The sequence below is a fragment of the Cygnus olor genome, chromosome 6 (genome assembly GCF_009769625.2).
Source record: "Cygnus olor isolate bCygOlo1 chromosome 6, bCygOlo1.pri.v2, whole genome shotgun sequence".
In the NCBI taxonomy this organism is placed as follows: domain Eukaryota; kingdom Metazoa; phylum Chordata; class Aves; order Anseriformes; family Anatidae; genus Cygnus; species Cygnus olor.
Genome location: NC_049174.1, coordinates 19,272,601 through 19,292,433, shown reverse-complemented (window position 1 = coordinate 19,292,433; position 19,833 = coordinate 19,272,601). Strand labels below are relative to the sequence as shown.

The following is a 19,833-nucleotide window of genomic DNA, read 5'->3' as shown; positions in this document are numbered from 1 at the left end:
TAATGACTGGCCTATAACTCATATAGAAATCTGGTCATAAGCTGCCCTATGTACTTTATCTCAGAGAAAGCTCTTTAAAGGGTGGAGACTAAGTAAAGATTATTTCGAGGAAAGGTCCCATTCAATATTCCCAATTTTTGCAAAAATTGGTAATGTCCTCAACAGCAAAGGTAAAATGGTTCTGCTTCGTAGACATGGATCTGGCTGCCAAAAAGAGTAGAAGGATCATTCTGATCTGTCAGTGCCACTCAAGCACTAATTGCTTAAACTCACTTGTCAGTATTACTCCTGGTAAGGTAACTCCTGCAGGGATACTTCTAAAGCTTTCACAACAGCCGGCTAAGTTAGCACTATCTCAGCAGTTTTGTTTGTTTATAATATGAACAGCCACCAGGCTTCTGAAAAGCTCATCCAAGTGCTTTGAGAGACACTGTAACCACTTTGGAATGTCCTGTTCTAAGGGCTGGATCTTCAGTGATTTGTCCAGCATGGAAAAACAGAGATAAAGTTGTAGCTATTGAAAGACGCTCCAACCTCTTCCTAACTATAGCTCTCACAACTCAGTTACTGGTCACTGGAAATTCTAATTTCACTCCTTGTATTTAAACAGTTACATCAAAAAAAAAAAAAAGGCACAAGATAATGATCTATGATGATATGGTGTGCTGCTTAGGTAAATGTCTACGTAGATTTATGTCTAGAGTGCTGCTGTCAAAGTATATGAATGATACAGCAGCTGCGACAGAGGTTGCTGAGTAGCCATGCACCACAGGCATAATACAGGCAGGAGGCCATTCCTGCTTCTCCAAAGTAATGTGTGAGCAGTCCAGTTTTCTACTTTGTAGGTTCTTACAAACCTGAAGTCACAGTCATCCTGCTTCTACACCTGGCAATGCAGCAGCACAAAGGAAGTTTGTATTAGCTGATGTCCCGACAACCACTAAGAGGGAGCAGCAAACAGAGAACAGGTATTGTACTGAAAAAGCATCAACACAGTCTAGGAGACAGAGGCTCTGGGAAAGAACAGAGATCTTGAACTGCTGCGGCACCTATCCACAGCAATGGTTAACAAAAGCAGGGGTTCACCGATCCAAGAGACCTGACAGTCCCATTCAGGTTATGCCAATAGGGGTTTATGTTCCGAACTCATGTTCGAATCCTGTGTGCAGCTGAGCCCTCAGCAGCCAACTGTACGATACAGTTCCCACCCGCATGTAACCGTGCAATCCCCTCTGACATTACAGCAGTGCTAAAGATTGCTTCAGGTTCCGTACCAATCCAACACAGGGATCAAGTGGGCAAAAAGAGGTGGAACAACAGGAAGCAAAGAGAAATACTGGCAGGAGTTCCTAACTGTGCTGCCTGAAACATCTTCTGCATTACAGACTTTCCATAAAGTCCACTTTAGTTGATCCAACAATTATTTCGCTCTTGATTCTGGTTTGGTGCATTCAACATTGTCTAAGCTTTCAAGTTTCTATTTTAAAAACAATTTGTTCATATTTAGCTGGCAAAACTGTGCCTCGGATTTCAGTTCAATAAAATTCTGTTTGCTCTTGTTATTTGCTGCTTTAACAGGGTTTGCCTGTTAGCGCTATACGAAGTCATTAAAGGTATATGGGATATACAGACTTAGGCTTAAATAAAATCCACTCAGGTAGAAGGTTCCTAAATGGGACTGTCAGGGTGACTGGATGTAATCAAAGCACTTTACACTTTTTGAAACTATTATCGCAGATTTTCTATAGACTCAATAATATGATATACCAGTTTATATTCACTTTAAAGCATTTTTTGCAACTCTGAGAAAATGTTGTAAGCAAACACTAGAGCGTGATGTACCAGAAAGATATACCAGTTTAGTTGTTTGTAACCTTGATTTTATCATTACAGTTAACGCTGACTTCAAAATGTCTTAAACTGGGGATATCAGCAGATGAGCCCTAGTGTATCATGCTGTAACTTTTTAAGATGGCTTCAGCTGTCATTATTCACCCAGACCCTGTCACAGGCTAGCATCTCCCTATGACAGGCAGCAGAATGGAAATGTGCTTGTGCTTCAGCTGCTTTAAGGAAAATAATACAGGTGCTTATAGCTTTGACAAATTCTCGTGGCTTTTGCAGCAGTTGTTAAATTAATGTCCCAATGCTTTAACAGAAGTTATACTCCTACTGCAAAATTGGCAGGAGGAAACAAGGGCCAGGACCCAATTACTCCAATGCAAAAGTCAGTATCTTACCAACAACAAGCAGACAGTGAGCTTTAATTAAGACCTTGGATTCACAAAATTTGTCATAGTCTGTCAATGCCCTTAAACTGTTAATGGACCATGGAATTTCTGAAATAGGGCCAGGTAGATGATTAAAGCGTTGGAGCACCCATCAGACGAGGAAAGACTGAGAGAGCTGGGACTCTTTAGCCTGGAGAAGAGGTAGCTCAGGGGGATCTTATCAGTGTGTACAAAATACCTCAGCCAGGACTGAGTGTTTCTCTCCTGTCACCACCGCCTGCTCTGCCCCTCAGGCTGGATGGAGAGGTATATTTGTGGAGAAATGCTTGGGGAGAAACACCCCATGATAGAGACTTCAGTGCAAAGCAGCATCAGGAGTGCTGGGACCTCTCCTCTCCACTACCTCAAGTAATGGTGCAAAACATCCACCCCAGAACAATGCTTTCTTCACCCATCCTTCTGCACACTATGACCTTGCAATATGGCAGCTTCACTAGGTGCTGGGGAAAGGATTGATGCCTCTTCCGCGTCCCGTCACTTTGTTTTGCCGCTGGCAGAGCAGAAGTGGTGCCAGCAGCCTGAGGCTGGAAGGGAGCAGAAACAGATGAGAAGCAGAAATAGGGGCAAAGTGGGATGTCTATACCTGGGACATCCTAAACTGGGCTGTCTGTATTACATTGCACAAGGCACTCCTGACAATTTCTTATCTAATAATCTTGGAACTGGCATCATGCAGATTTAAGTCCAAGGACGGCTGGGCACTGATGGAAATATAACATCAAATGAGCCATGTAAGCTCTCAGGTGACTGTGACAGAACTCTTCATAACCCAGCCTACTATCTTTTTGTCTTGCTGGTACAGGAAACCCAAGCAAAACAAAAAGAGCTACACACATTTTGTTGACTGTTTCCACACCATTGCTAAGCACACTTTTTTCTTTGCAATCCTTCCTGCTTCCCTTGGTACACAGCATTTTCTACAGTCTTTTTTTTCCACTCCAGCAGCCATCTTCCAGCTTCTGGTCTGCGACGTAGACACAGTGAAAACTCAATAACCGAAGTTATTAAGCAGGTATTCTATATTACGGCGCCGGGTGTGGGGGGATCGCTCCACCTAACACACACACCAGGGGTTACTGGCAGTGTGCTTATGTTAATGGCATATATACATATTCATTTCATTTCCTGTGAGTCTCTTGCATATTCATCAGGTCTCCAAAGGATCATTAACGTAGGTTCCCGCCCCTATTCGCATGCATGCTAGAGTCCTTGGGTGGTCGTCCAGCATACTCTGGAGGTCTTTTGATGAAGGCCAGAAGTCTTCCTCCCTGCTAAACTTCTGATCCTTCCTTTCTTTGACAGACTTCAGCAGTCCAAGCCAGTTCTTGCTGGTTCTATTATCTCTGTGCATACAGCTTTTTACTCCCTTATCTTTAGGGTTGTCCTGTCGTTGTGGTTAACATACAGTTGCGTTATCACAACTCAACGTAACTACATGTCTGAGGTTCCACTATTCCGTGAGGAATACAGACAGAGATGGACGAAGTGTAAGAGATTGAGAAAAGACATCATAATGGGAGCAACTTTGAATACTATTGATAAAATGACCCCTCTGTGTTGTATCTTGGCCCATTGGAAGGATAGGGCAGGCCACCCAGAGGAGAAGTTAATCGTAAGATCTTAGTTAAGTATTGTAACCAATAGTGGACTTAAACAAAAAAAACGAACAAACTAATGTCTCAATGTAACTAAACCGCCTAGCCTGGCAGGTCCCAACAGCACAATGCCCAAACACTCCTCCAGACGCACGCCAGCATCCATGTGTGAAAACGGCGAGTATTTGTTTCAAATTTCATCACTCGGGAACCCGCTGGGAACCAAAGTGGATGGTCGTGCCTGGAAGCATGCTCGGAGCACGACACGTCGAAGCCTCTCAGCATGCATCTCCTGTGTGTTCCTGGCCTCAGCACCGCGCCGTGCTCCCGATTTGCCCCGGTTGGTCCCGGTTCGTCCCGGTTTGCCCACCGGTGCCGGCGAACCGGTGCCTCAACCCCCTGACTCCCCCGCGAAGGAGGGCGCAGGCGGGGCCGGCACCCTGCGGGGGTCAGCCCGGGCGGGACCGCGCGGCGCGTTCCCGGCTCCCGGCCGGCAGCGGGAGCTGGGCGGCTCCCCGGCCCCGGGCCGACCCCGACCCCGCCCTGCCCCTGCCCCTTCCCCTCCCTCCGTCCCGTCCCGTCCCTCCCCTGCGCCGCGGCGGAGCGGGGCGCGGAAGATGGAGGGCTACCGGCGGTTCCTGGCGCTGCTCGTCTCGGCGCTGCTGCTCGGCTTCGTGGCGGTCGTCTGCTCCCTCGTCTGGGTCTTCCGCTACCGCGAGGGGCTCGGCTGGGACGGCGGCGCGGCGGAGTTCAACTGGCACCCCGTCCTCGTCGTCACGGGCTTCGTCTTCGTCCAGGGCATCGGTGCGTGGGGGCTGCGGGGCCGGGGGGCGGCCGGCGGGGAGGGGAGGCAAGGCAAGGCAAGGCAAGGCAAGGCAAGGCAAGGGAAAGGAAGGCAAGGCAAGGCAGCACTCGCACCGAGACGGGACAAAGGGTCCTTTGTAGTAAGGCGAAGCTGCGATGTGTATTTTTGTTGTTTTCTTTTTCTTTCTTTCTTTCTTTCTTTTTTTCTTTCTTTCTTTTTTTCCTTCCCTTCGAGCACTTGTTTACCCTGGCCTGGATTTGGGAGTGCTTTGCGCAGTGCTCGCGAGGTGTTTTCCTAGCCAGCCTCAGTTCGAGGGAGCTGGGAACCGAAATGCCAGAACTGCTGCCCAAGGAAAGTTTCTCTCTTTTGGCTGTGTCCCTGCTGGCTCGCATTCTTGAGTCTCCCGAGGAGAAAGGAAAGTTCAGCACCACTGAAGCCAGACCCAGGAGCGGGGTTGGTGCCAAGGAAGTCATAGCACCAAAAGCATTGCCACGGCGCAGTTCGTCAGTGCAGATGTTGTGTAAATTCTTTTGAGAAATACATCTTTTAAATTAACTTTTAATTCTGTTGCCTGAGTAGTATAAAATTTTATTATGATGGGGTGGGATCACTTTTCAATAGTGCACGAACATTTGATTGCATAGGGTTCGGCCTCAGACTAACTTAAAAGCGTCCCGTTACTCGCAACGTGAACAGTGCCTTTTCTTCCATCGTGCACTGTTCGTGTGTTAGGCCTTGAGGGCAAGCGCTGTTCTTTGATGCCAACAGGAATGTGGGGTTTGAACTATGTGTTTCTGCTGTTAGTGTAATGAGCTAATTCCAAGAAAATGACTAAATTAGAGATGATACAGTTGATAAATGGTAAGAATTTAGGAGAGATAAATGCAATACTCTCAGGAAAGCTTAAAAAGCAGATAATGATAGAGCACCACAGAGATGCTAACTAGCCAGGTAATATATTTGACTAAAACTTGATGTTGCAAAAAATAAGGGCACCGGACAGTACCTTAAAAATCCTGAAATTTGGGAGTTAACGTTTATGCTAATGGCATTAAGACTAATGGGGAAATTTGACAGACATAACAGCTCCCAACGGTATGTTCTGATAAAGTCGGTGACAAAATTCTTGCTAGTTTCAATGTACAGAGAATACACTAAGAAACATCAGTAATTTCTCAAAGAAGGGCAAATGAACGTTGCAGGCAACAGTGAAAATTCTTCCAGTTTTACCACTGACTTCTCAGGGGGGAGGTGAGGGGAAGACTTTACTGTTCTTAAGTAACGAAGAGCCTCTAGAGGCTTAAAGCATAAATATAAACAGAAGTATTTTTTCTTTGTAATAGGAGGAATTAACTTAGGATTTCATTGCTAGTAACCTTATTTACATTTGCTTCGTTGCTGAATGATAGATTGCACTCGCCCCGCCAGGAAACATGTCCAGCACATCTGGACATTCATTCCCGTGGAACGTGGTGTTTGGATTGCATGTGTGCTCGCTCTGCGGCAGGAGCCCAGCCAGTCGGAGGCTGGAAGATGCAGGAGGAGTGGGTGGCTGCCTACTTCTGGTTACGTAGGGAATTTGGTGATTTGAACAGACGCTGCAAATTTAATTTTCTCAGCAGCAGTGGGGTGTGTGCTGTGCTTCGTGGCTTTAAGTTACAAATAAGTTTTGAGCAATAAAAATTCTTTGAAGCTGTTTTATATAATGTTGCTCAATAGGTCACGTGAAGTGTAATTTCAGGCTATAAATAAGTAATGAAGAACACCTGTTGACTTCACTAAGATAAATAGTACTTATTGTGATCAAACTACTGTGCTTTTTCTTTTTAAAGACCTAGAATTTTTGCAGAAAATAGGGGGAGGTTTTCTGCAGAACTTCTTCCTATTCATTTGCTTCTATTTCCTCTGAAACTCAGTTTGCCCCTGTTTCAGAGTAAGGATGTTTCCTCAGGCCTTGTGTAGGTAAGAGTATTTGTAAAGTAAATGGAAGTTTACTGTGGCTCGAAAAAAAAAGAACATACACAAGAAATTCATTAATAATAGAGCATTATTTGGAGTTGGAAATTCTGTTACATAATACAAAAAGCAAAGTTGCAGACTGATGGAGTATTATACAAAATTAGATGAAACAGCAGCAGATCAGACACTACTCTGGATCTGATTGAATTCAATGGCAGACTTTTGTCAACTACATTTCAAAGTAATTTGGATGAGTCTGGGGAATAGCTTATTTCTTTGGGCACGTACAAGAAAAACAAATCTTTAAGTAGTTAAACGTGGAAAGGAATAGCTAAATAACCTTGGTTAAATTTGTGTGCAGAATTTGAAATAGTAACCAAATCACCTGTTTCTTGAGTTCACTGAACTCTATACAAAGGATAGAACTGTATTGTTGGTCTGATGGAGGCAGAAGGGATGACCATAATAATGTGGATGTGGGGAAGTACATTGCTGTACATATCTTGTCACATAAATGAAAAAGCTGTAGGCATGGTAATATTAATACTAACTATTTGTGGATCAGTACCTGTACATAAATGATACCTGACAAAACACTGGCAGTGCACAGTAATTGTCCAGATGATTTTCTAGACTTTAAAGTGGGAAAAAATACAGGCAATAAAAGTTCGTGTGCATCTTAACACAGCAACATTCTTTTAAAAGAATAAGATAGGGAAAACACATGAGGAAAAATTATTTTATATCGTAATTGTTGCATGATGACTGTAGACACCAGGGCACGCTCCAAAGCAGTATTTACTTGCTGTTTCATGTTTGGTCTGTAAATGATAATGCTTGGTTCCTTCCAAAGGACTAATTATGAGATCTCCCTTATGATCTAATGCAGAGTAAAATATTTTTGAGGGTTTCTCAACTCATTACTCACCTCATAAAAGGATATTTTTATCTACAGAGGTGTGACAGTTTATGTTGGATACTGAGGAACAGCAGAGTGGGTTTTGGGGTTGTGGAAAATTGAATAAAGACAGAACAAGGAGGATGGGGTAGTCTCTCATCCCGCTCTACTCTGTCTCTCATCCTCGGGTCAGTCTTCTATGGTATTTATTAGTTACATTTAACCTCTGCACAATAAAGTTTGCAGCGAGGTTGACACTATATCTTGGAAGATACTGGCACAATTAATATTCCTCATCAGATATGATTTATAAATATCATGTAACTTGTATTTTAAACAGGCTTAAAATGAGGACATGGCCTAAAGACAGCAATATATTGATAAAAGAGTATAACATGAATGTTACATAAGAGATCTTGCAGAGAAAAAAAGAAGGAAAAATCCTGGTCTACCACACTACCGTGTGGTGTTCTAGAGTCAATTAAATGTCAGGTTGGATGGGGCTTTGAGCAACCTCATCTAGTGAAAGGTGTCCCTTTCCGTGCCAGCGGGGTTGTACTAGATGACCTTTAAAGACCCTTCCAACCCAAGGTATTCTACAACTCTGTAAAATTTCATCTGTGTGGATGAAATTAGGTAAATGGATGAGACAATGTAACAGCTCACTCTGGCTGAAATACTCTACATTTTTCCTCCACTTTGCCCTTTCAGCTTTCTCCTTGACTCTGGCTTCATCTTCCTCCTGCCTCATTTGTGCCATCTCTGGCTGTTGTCAGACCCATAAACAACCCTTTCCCTGCCACCCTACTCCTCCAGTATTTTTTTTTCTGGAATAGCAAGTTGAATTGTCTTCACAAAAGTTCTCAGAAGTACCACAGATGGGAGAAGGGAGATAGTGGACAAGGTGCAACAGCCAGGAGAGCAAGTGCAAATCTATTTTGAAGTAATCATATTCTTTCATCTTTAAATCATATCTAAAGATAATGCTTGCTCCAAATTATCTGACAAACACAATTACCTCTGCTTCGAATATAACAAAACATCTGATAAAAGGAAAAATGGTTAATTCCTGGAGTTTCTAACGTTCACTGAGCTTTAGAATTCTGAGGAATTTGAAGGGCAAGTGACTTCTGAGCTGCAAGGGTCTCATCAGAGGCAGGCTGTGAAGAGGCAGTTCTCTTGATTACTTTAGAGTCCTTTGAAATTATAAATGGGGACTTATTTTATTGGGTTTACTTCGTTCATTCTAGTGCTAAAGTGTTTCCCAAAGAATCTAGTGGCCATACAGAACTTGCCAAAGGCAAGCAGTAGGATCATCCAAGGAGCGAAGCGAATTGTTCCCTTCTGGCAGCTGGGAGGTGTTGTGTAGTGCAAGCCCAGTTTATCCCCAGAACCACACCATGTGCCCTCTGGGGCGGAAGGTGTCCCATGAGCAATCCATTATACTGCACTGCAGCACTCACCAGTCAGAAGTACTAGAGAGCTCACTAGAATTTTGCTTTGTATACTTGGCGATGAACAAGGTGTCCTACACCACATAAAATATTGCAAGATCACTCCACCCTGTGTGATGTGCTTTAAAATCAAAGTTCAAAGCAAGAGTGAGATCAGAGTGAAGCAGCTGTGTCTAAGGATGCCTAGACTTGAATAACAGCAGTCCTCTTACTAAGAGAGATGTTGTACATAAAGGAAGTTCTTTACAGGACTGCTTTAACACATCACTACTAAAAATGCTATAACTGTGTAAGTGCTTTGAACCCAGGCTAATTTAAATTTGAGATGAAATTACAGATTACAGCTGAGTCACTCTTTTAGGAGCGCCACTTAAAGCCTAAGGTCCTTCCTCCTCTCCGCATTGTTCTCTGGAGTGTCTTGCTCCCTCCTGCTGGTTGGAGAAGCACCAGTTGTGACAAAGCAGGGTTGGGGGAAGCACACAGTCAGAAAGGAAGTGAAAGTGGTGATGGGGAAAGGAGACTGTGCCTTTTCTCAGTGGTAAACTGGCAGGTCTACTCAAGTTGCAATGTTTAACTTCACACACAGTCCTTACTGAAAGGGGATGAAACCAAAATGTGCCATCATGGATTTGTCCTGCTGTCCCTACAGCACATAACATGCTAATGCATGGCATTGCTAGTAAGTGTCCAAGCCATTTATCTGCATTTCTTGCTTTTCTCTTATAGTATTTCCAAAAGGTAGACAGACAAAAAGATTCATGGCCCATACAGAGATCTGAGACTAAGTGGATACGGAGTTTGATAGTGATTTTGAAAGTTAAATAGATGACAGTGTCTTATGCACCAAAGAAAAATGTTAGACAAACATTTTAGCCTGGACATGACCCTTTGAGAACCAAGGCTGAAATCTGAGACCAGGATCTATTCAGCTCAAGTTGACTTCGAGATATTTAGAGTCCAGTACTCTGTTCCACTTGGAACAAACTATTGATAATAGACAGAGCATGGAAGATTTACTGGGAATATCCTGATATGATACTGAGGTTTGGTTGTGACCTTTTGGCATACCAGCTGTACTAGGTTAGAAATTCTTGATGCTAAATTTTGCCTAATGCAGGCAATTATTTCAATATTAACAAGCTATAAGATTACTGTATAAATTTTGGGGAACTGTTGTAGGTGATCATAAGCTCATTGTGCTGAATCACATATATCAAATTCTGTCATATAGACTGAGTACTGTCAAGCTGTCTTTAAAACAAGGCTTCTATCTTCCTGATTTTTTTCTGATTTGCTCTTGCCTCTTTTAAAAAGTAGAAAGTTGAGAACTATCTAAATGCTGTATATATTTAAATATTTTAAGGGACACTTTCATTCCAGTATTATATATTTACACAGTATGTAAAAGCACATATTGATTTAAAATCTGCTTGTAGACTGGAAATTCCACTTACGAACAGTGTTTTCTTTGTGAATTATGTAGCGGAGTGCTGTATTTCCTGGCATGTATCCAAGTCAATATACATATGTGTAAATAGAACTTTAAAATTAATTTGCCACTTACTCATTGCGATGTTGAGTTTTTTCTTTTTTTTTTTTTTTTCATAAAAAGATAGGGTTATGGAGAATTAATGAGGAAAGCACATGAGAATTACTTAAGTAAATACTTATTGTTTGCAGGTAGTATCAGGTAATAGATATTTATCAGGTAATAGATATCTGTATTTTCTAGTACATTTATTTTCTTATGAGTGTTTGGAATGGAAACTTCTTTTTAAACCTGGATATATTATTTGGTTTTAATACAGCTAATTATATATAAGGATTTGTATATGATTTCATGAGCAGAAACCTTAAATAAAGATTTGATGAATTAGATGAATGGAGCATAGCCTTTTTGCCCAGGCAAGGCATTAGCGTTTATTGGTCAAATGACTGGGCCTGCTCATAAATATTTGTCCCCTGTTATCTGAATGTACTTGTGTGTTAGCGCACATCCAGAAATACTGCAGGTTTTTATTCAGAAGTACCTGGGGCTTCAGTGATCTGGTCTGGTCTGTGTGCAACAGACGGGTCAGTCATGGCAGGGAAGGAGCAGTGAGGACCTTGAGGAAAGAGCTTGGCGAGGAGCACTCCAGGCTGATATTCTTATGGAACATCTGGAATCAGAGTACTAGAAATTGTTGTTTTCTTCACACTGGACAAAACACAGTATGCTAGTGTTATATGTGTAACTATAGGCAGAAGATCTTACTTACATTTAACAGTGCTTTGAGAGTTGTAGCTGCCAGATCCTATTATTTCTTAAAGTAGGATTATGATTCCCTTATGCTGGGTAGCCTTTTCCTGTGTAAAATAGTTCTACTAATATCAAGGTAATAGATACAGCTATATAAATATCTATGTAATTAGTAAATAGCATCATGAAAAATTGCAAAGAGAATAAACATTTAAAAAAAAAAAAATCTTGCGTCCTTTCTCAGTGTGTGATCTTCTGGATATAAGAATTAGGCCTTATTCCTCCAATCTGGCTAGTAGCAGAAAAATCAAAATCCTGTGCAGACTTCCTGTTAGATCCATTTAAGTAACAAAGAAAAGATGACAAGTATTTTACTATTACTTTTTTGAAACACACTTGAATTTTTCAAAAAAGTTAGGAATAAATTTCCCTAAAAGCTATATTTACGCCTCAGTTGTATATTTGGAATATGCTATGTGTTTGGCTATGTAGAAGAAAAAGCTTTTTAATAGATTTTTTTTTAGAGGATTAAAGGTCAGATTTTCCCTAATTTACAATAGAAATATGTGAATGATGCATGATTATCAAAATCGTAGAGAAGCTATACTGTAAGGCATAACATCTTGTTTCTGTTCTTTCTTCAGCCATTATTGTGTACAGGTTACCTTGGACCTGGAAGTGCAGTAAACTCCTAATGAAGTTCATACATGCTGGATTAAATACCATAGCTATGATTCTTGCAATTGTTTCTATGGTAGCCGTGTTTGAATATCACAATGCCAGGAAGATTCCCAACATGTACAGTCTGCACAGCTGGATTGGGCTGACTGCTGTTATATTTTATTCTCTCCAGGTCAGAATCTAACTGTATTTATAAACCGGTTGTAAAGCTAAAGAACGTGTTGAGTAATTCAGGTACCATAGGCCCTAAATAATAATATATTGTATCCTACAATATGCTCTGTTAGGATACCCATCTTAAATTCCGTGATTTGGCAAATCAGCATGTAAATGAGCAAGTACTGGATCCTTGACTTCAAGGAAAAAAGTATTTTAAAGCATATTTTGTTTACTTGCTGGGTTTATTTACTGTTCAATTATACAGTAGTGTTTTTCTAAGCTCTATAAACTGTTGAAGTTAAAGCAAGTGATTTGGTTTGTTGGCAGCGTATTTAAACACAGCTTTTATTGAGGAATTCTCAAATGAAGTAATTGCTTTTCCCTTTTTTGTTGTTGATGTTTCTTTTGCAGTTAGCATAAGTTTATAAATTTTAAGTTTTTTCTTGGTCTCAGGAGTTCTCCATCACCACAACGAGCGCAGCAGGGGGCAGTGCAGACCTAAAGGCTCTGACATGTAAATTAGTTACTACAGAGAAAACAGTTTTCCTGAATCAGCAAATCTTTGATAAATGTTCATGTGCTTGCTTTTAACTGCTGCTATTGCCAGAGAGTTGGAGTTACCATAATTTAAAATGAACTAACTTGATATGTTTTGCATTTGGCTTAGAAGAAGAGCAGGTGTGCCCTGACATGTAGTGTACACATGCAGGTGTGATGTTTCTGCACCTAAAATTCTGAAGTCCTTCTATTACGTGGAAATAGAAAACAGTTAACTAGGAGGAAGAAATCCTATGTGTGGGACATTAATTAATGCTTTTGTCCTTCACTGCTCAGGCTAGGACTAGTATTGGAACAGTGTTTTTAACACTCAGAAAAAAGAAGGCATATTGCCGCATTGTTTACTATATACTTTATAGTTGAACAACTACAGCTAATGAGTAAGAAAGAACAATGTTAAGATTTTCCTCGTCTTAATAGCAGTTATTTCAGGGAAATCTCTGCTGCCACTATACTAAGTATCAGTTTTTTTTTCTAATGGATAAGATGAAGAACCGTGAATAACGTCTTAATTCTACTTTTCATTTTGCTACTCTAAACATGATCAATGGCACTTAACTAAATGCCTTGTCTGTCTGATCAATAGAATAGTGATGTTACTCCTTCCAACCAGGGAAGTAAGTCTCCAGTCAGACTGATATTTTTGAAGTGATTGAGAAATATTGTTAGGAAAGAGTCATAAAATAGTATTTCCGTTAGTAGCGAAGACACTGGAAATGGTTTGTCAATCTCAAAATTAAGAAATTATTGAGGGGGGATGCTCACATAATATTATACCTGCAGGAATAGTAGTGTAAACATATTATATTTAAGCCAATGTATGTTAATATAGTACAGCACAAGGACACAAATTTAATAGGACAGAAATGTCAAATGGACACTATTTCTTGGAAAGCAGTGACTCTGGAAAGAAGTGCCTAAAGAAGACATTAAGCTCAAAATGAGTTCTTAGAATGCTTTGACAATAGAAATAAATTCACTTACAAGAGTTTATTTTACCTCCGTATATGGCATTGCTGAAACCAGTACGCAATACTATGGAATACATTTTTTAATTTCAAAAAAAAAAAAATGCAAAGAAGATCTGGAAAAGTAATTTGAGAGCTAGAAAAACTGCCTTCTAGTGAAAGACTTAAAAAGCTCGAATTGTTTAGCAGATATAAAAGGAGATTAAGACATGACTTGATTAAGGTGTATTAAAAAGCTTCCCAGGGAGAAAATACCCGGCTCTTTAATCTAGCGTGGAAAGACAAAACAAAGATGAAGGCTGGAAATGAAAACAAGATGAAATACAAATTCACGTACTACTTCTCGTTTAGCAGCAGGATTAATTTAAGGGAGAACAAACTAAAGAAAGGATGCAGCCTTAAGGTGCCAGTGCAAGCCTGTGACTGAAACCACCACGTGACATGATGTGTTCTCCTCTATCACAGACTTAGCACTAATGGGAGGACTCATGGCCCCTGAACAGCTTCACGCTACCCACACACATCTTCACTCTGTAATGCCAGTAGACCATTGCCCTTCCAGAGGCGTGTCCTTTAACTTAGTGAAAGCTCTAACAGGGTGAAATTCTTTAGTCCACTCAAGACAAAAGGTTAAACTGCCTTCTGATCTTCATTTATGTATAAATCTATAACAGAAGGGGAGAACAGGACTTGGAATTGAAGGGACTGTAAACATGTAGCTAGTCATTCCTTTAATATCTTACTGAGTTACTGACAGTGAAAACTTGTGTTTCCCGTACTCAGATTGGTAGCAGTTTTAGCATTAGCAGTAAGTTTGGACACTGATATGAGGTGGGATTATGTATCAAATATCTAATGTCTGCTTCCCAGGCGCTAATCCAGAATGATTGCTTTGGTTTTGCAAGGAAACTCATTCAAAAATAAAAATGCCAATTCTTAAGAAATTTGTACCTGAAAACACCTCAAATTTCAATTTTTATAATGGTTTTGATTTTGACTGAGACGTGCAGCTTGTTTTCCCTAAAGCTTTAACCATGAATCTGTTTTGTGTTTAGCTTTTCTTAGGCTTTGCTGTCTTTCTGCTCCCATTTGCTCCAGTTCCTCTCCGAGCAGCTCTCATGCCAATCCATGTTTATTCGGGTCTCCTCATCTTTGTAGCAGTGATTGCATCAGCTCTCATGGGAATCACAGAAAAGCTTCTATTTTCTCTGTAAGTATTTTTTTTCCACTTGTTTATTAAGTTTATTCATTGCATACTGTAATTCTGTTTGTATAGAACAGTAATGATCTAGTATTGGGACATTCTTTGGTTTTGTTTTTAAAAAGACCTCTTATCTATCAGGAGACTGCTGGTTTAGACCAGGATTGTCTTTAAAACAACTTTTTTTTTTCTCCTTCCAAAGGCGAAGTCCTGCATATAGTGAATCCCCACCAGAGGCTATTTTTGTCAACTGTCTTGGTCTTTTGATTGTCACATTTGGTGCGCTTATTTTGTGGATGGCAAGCAGGCCCCACTGGAAGCGCCCACCAGAAGAGAATGCTAAAGTTCAGCGGCCCAATGGAGGAGCTCCGGAAGGCGTGGAGGCAGAATCCACCATGACAGATTGCAGTAATGCAGACAGATCTGATGCGGGGTTCAACAGTGAAGCAGCCAGAAAACGAAACTTCAAACTTGATGAAGCAGGCCAACGATCAACTATGTAAAGAAAATATATAGAACAGCAGTACTAGTAAACTGCCCAAAAGCCTGTTCCTTCCAATTCAGTTATATGGAGTTATATATGTAGGTTGCAATTTTATTTACAGTATGGCTTGCTCAAAGACATTCAAGTTTTCTGCATATGAATTTAAATTCCAGTGAGTCCCAAACAAATCATATTGGTTCATGCTCAGTCCTTATTTAAAGAAAAACGAATGGCATCACATAATGGGAACGTGTTTTCCATGTCACTTTTTAATTTTGTTTTTATCTCTTACAGTCATGAAAAGTTATGGAGACTAAATTCTGTTCTGACAGATTTTGCAGGTATGAGTGAAAGCTGTGAAGTGTACCAGAGAGCAGAATTTAGCTGTAAGCACTTAACTTTTCTGCTAATGTTTACTTTTTTAAGGACTTGATTTCTCAAGTTGATTAAACCCCTCACAAACAGCTAAGACCTATAGGCTTTGAGGTCACTCAGCACTTTGCAGAGTTGCACTGTAAAAGTTTTTAGTCTAAAATTTTGAATTCAGATAAAGAAATAGAACAATTTGCCTGTTATCTTAGTGAAATGTTATGTGGCTTTTAAAACTTCTTGGAGTTTTTTGTTGTTTGTTTGTTTGTAATCAGAATGTATCTGTTGAATTTCTTTTTAATCATTTCTACCAAATATATATATTTTATAGAGATAACATATCCTTTACTGAAATCTTAGGAAACTGCAATACATCCAAGAATTCGTCTTGGAAAGCTATAGATACACACTTAGAAAAATAGGTATCGCTTAACCAAATCTTCCTTCTATCCCAGAAGGCAGCATTTTATTATCTTGATTTGATTGTACAGTTCCTATTGATTTATGACAGTAGACTAGAAATTAGTTGGTTAGAAACCAGAGTAGACTGGTAGTGGTATCAGATGAGAAAAGGAGCTTGAAGTGAGAAATGTTTTCTGCCAAGAAACAGATGAGCTTTGCTGATTTGATTAAAATACTACCAGTTAACTGAAAGCTGATTTTGCCATCTCCATACCGGTGTCACAGTCATTATCGTGATAAGAATTAACATATAAGTTAGTCTACAAGCAAGCTACATAAACTCTATGACCTCTCTTATTTGAAATTAAAGTGTTAAATAATGCAGTTCAAGTCTCTACTGGCACTTTACTTTTATAGTTCTTTCTAGTAATCAGTGTATTAATGTATTATGCTCATTCAGTTATTTCACAGATACAAACAATACTTTTTTACTACCATAGAAGAATAATTGTAATAGATTATTTTGATTGCACATTTCCAAAGTGATGAGCCTTTCTATTATGATGTCTTGTAAAAGCTGCAGAACCTGCTAAAAGTCATCTTGGTAACTGCAGTACCTGTTCCAATTTTACCATTCTTCATGTTGCAAAGAACTCTATATAGACTGTTTCAGGCAGCAGATCATTTCCTTTTTAAGGCTAGATAAATTTGCATCTATCTAATTAAAATATTCAAACACATTAAACTTTGGCAAATACATAATTTTGTAGTTAGTGTTGCGTTAATACAAACAATTTTGGTTATGCATTATTTTGGATCTTTGACAAAAAGCACCTCAGTTCCTGTTATTTGATTTGTGATAACGTTTAATTATTTGGTGAGTGCAGTATAGAAAGCTAGCAGAGCAAATTGTTAGGAAAAAAAGTTACCTACTGTACTATTTGGTACTCAAGGACTACATCCCAGAGTTCTGCTTTCACTTACATATATGTGTGGATGCTTAAGACCCATCTAGCATTGGTGAACTGTTTCATTTGAGAAAACAACTTTCAAATGCCTTAATGCAGAATTCAATTATGCGAGAAGGAAGTATCATCCTATTGTGTGAGCGCTTGTCCAGTCCCAGTATGTACAATGGATTGGACAGCTTTTTCCCTGTTTTTCAAGCTCTACACAGTCATCTGTTTTCCCTAAAATTGTTCTGGGCAGCTACAGCATAAAATCCAAATAGTACTATTAGCAGCTTTCTGAAAGAAAAATGAGAACACTTTTTTTACTTGGAGTGCTCAACTGACATGATGTTATGCATCCTACTGTGTATATTACATATTAAGTTAGCAGAAGAGATTTGCTGTAGCTTCTGGAGAACACTAAACTGTGCTACCATTTTTTCTTGTGATCTCTTTTTATGTTCTGCTCAGATAAGTCTGCTTTTTTGGTGAAATCAATAAGCATTTTTTTACAGCTGGTGGATGCACATCTAGTCTTTGTGCGAGATGCTCTGTTAACGTTTTTGAAGTATGAGTTCATGTATGCACTTCACAACACATGGACCACAGGCAACTTTAAGTTGGTGTGTATTGCTTTGTTGCTGTGTCTCATCTATGTTTGAATATGAGCCCATTCAATCCTTGCATAGCACTGAGTCATCTAATATAAAGTGTGCGCATGTGTGCAAGGTAGTCCAAGGACTGTTCTGGAATAAACCCTAACTGTATTGTATATTGGGAAGAAAAAAAAATCTGTTATTTCCTTTGTTACAACACTGACTTGGAAGTATCAAAATAATTTTTGGATGAACAGCCCTATATGCTGTTTAAAGTTAAGCTACAGTAACCAGTATGCCTTTTGTTTTCCATTTTATTCCACAAACTGTTCATGACACTTGAAAAAGAAAGGTGGCATTTCTTTACTTCTCTGTTCTGATGATATAAAACTCATTGAGAAACAAGGATTAGCAAACTTTTGGAGGTAGTTTGTCAGACTCTATTTTTGTTTTTCAACGTTGAGGATAAACACAATGGTAGAAACTCGATGGGAGCTGGGAGAATCCATTCTGGGAAGTTATCGTTACAAGCAGGTAATCAGTGATACTTTGTTTGTGTGAAGTGTGGGCTTCTGGCTGCTTTGAACTTTGGAAGGTCCCTGGGAGTAGCTCCGAGCTCCAAAACCTTGCTCAACCTTAGTGGGTGCAATTTAAAGTAGCCTCAACATGCTATAGACTTTGGCTTCTGCTATAAATTGATTTAAAAGATCTGTAAGTATCCTTGCAACATACAAGGTTAGTTCAAGTGCTAAATAAAAATACATAGGACTTTGGAGAGTAATTTTCTTTGGAAAAAATGTACTCCTACAGCCGTTTCTCAAAGGGGCCTTCCATCACCTTTTCTTTCATACAGATTTTTTTTTTTTTTTTTACCTATAGTTATGTGCAGTGGTATCAACACAGGAAATAAAAAGGGTGTGTTTTCAAAGACATAAAAAGAAGTTAGAATTCTAGTTTTTTTTATCAGGAGTTTTCTGCATGTGTGAACATCTTCTACAGTGTTACATTTTTACAGGGACGTGATTGTACAGCTTACAGTCCAAGTTTGAATTCCTATTAAAACAGGAAGTTAAAAAACCTACCACTGAAAGTACTATTTTTAAGATGTCTGAAAAAATAATTACTTTTAATGTACTTGCTGTCTTGCAGTACTGAACACAGAGGCAGAACAGTGTTTCTTCTGACATTAATGAAACTGAAAGATGGTGGTGCAAATTAGATTTTAAAATTGAATGCACAGTAATTATATGTACACGTCTTACTACATGTAGCCATGAAGGTTGCATATGATATTGTAAATATGGATTACTTGTATACGTGGATATTTTATTGAGAGAGTATCTGATATTGCCAAATATTTTCTAATATGGAAGACTTTCTTTTGTTTCCATATCTGAAGAATCTTTCCTCTGTTTCTAATTGTTCACAGGAACTTAAAGAATTATTTTATTGTTTTGTTACTTGCCTTACTTACTTGTAGATTAAAGCGAATGTTTAATTACAATGTATATTTTCTTATTCTTTTTTATGTTAATAATAAAGAATTTTCAAGCCTATGATACCACAGTGCAGATTTATATTATGGTACTAAAACACAACTTTTAAAATTTGGCAAAAGATTGAATTACTCATATGATTACTTTTTTGAAAACAGGAGGATATTTTACACTATTTCTTTATTTTTTTTAATTAAAATACTCCAAGTATTGCTGATGATATTCCTCATGAAATTTATATACTGTGTAGTACTAGAAGGATAATCAGTATACAATGGAAAATGAAGGAATTCACTGTATAAAAAAAGAATCTGTATTACACCTTGTGATGATACTAGAACTTTCCCATAGCAGTTGTTAGAGGGGAAAAAATATCCTCAGGCATGAGATTGCCATTGCAAATAAAGAAAGATCATAAATTCTGATGTATGACTGTTAAATGGTCACATAACAAGCTATAAGATCCAAATACCCTCAGATACATAGCAACAGCCAAACTGAACACAGACCAAATGTTTTGAACTCACAGAATGTTCTGACCCAAACTGAAAAATGATATATGCATACATATAAAAATGTATCTACACATCAAGTTACTCATCAATAGGTTATTGATCATAAAATGCTATAAGTAACAAAACCATCTGTATGAACGGATCTGTAACAAAGAAAGAATTAAAGTATGTTCTTGACCTTAGTAAGATTAATTGGAAACTCTTCTCAGAGTG

The 19,833-nt window shown here is 39.2% G+C and overlaps 1 protein-coding gene across 1 annotated transcript; it reads left to right on the top strand.

Moving 5' to 3' along the window:
- The first annotated feature begins 3,999 nt into the window (after positions 1-3,999).
- On the top strand, positions 4,000-19,165 carry LOC121072491 (cytochrome b reductase 1). The gene is made up of 4 exons (XM_040562094.1): positions 4,000-4,690; positions 11,886-12,094; positions 14,663-14,817; positions 15,011-19,165. Exons 1-4 carry the CDS (start codon positions 4,015-4,017, stop codon positions 15,309-15,311), a joined length of 1,341 nt encoding a protein of 446 aa, XP_040418028.1. The 5' UTR covers positions 4,000-4,014; the 3' UTR covers positions 15,312-19,165.
- Positions 19,166-19,833: the final 668 nt, after the last annotated feature.

Bases quoted from the DNA above. Each gene is read 5' to 3' on its own strand.
- LOC121072491 (XM_040562094.1), top strand. From the start codon at position 4,015: ATGCCCAAACACTCCTCCAGACGCACGCCAGCATCCATGTGTGAAAAC. The intron at 4,691-11,885 runs GTGCGTGGGGGC...TTCTTTCTTCAG, and splicing joins CGTCTTCGTCCAGGGCATCG to CCATTATTGTGTACAGGTTA. The intron at 12,095-14,662 runs GTCAGAATCTAA...TTTTGTGTTTAG, and splicing joins TTATATTTTATTCTCTCCAG to CTTTTCTTAGGCTTTGCTGT.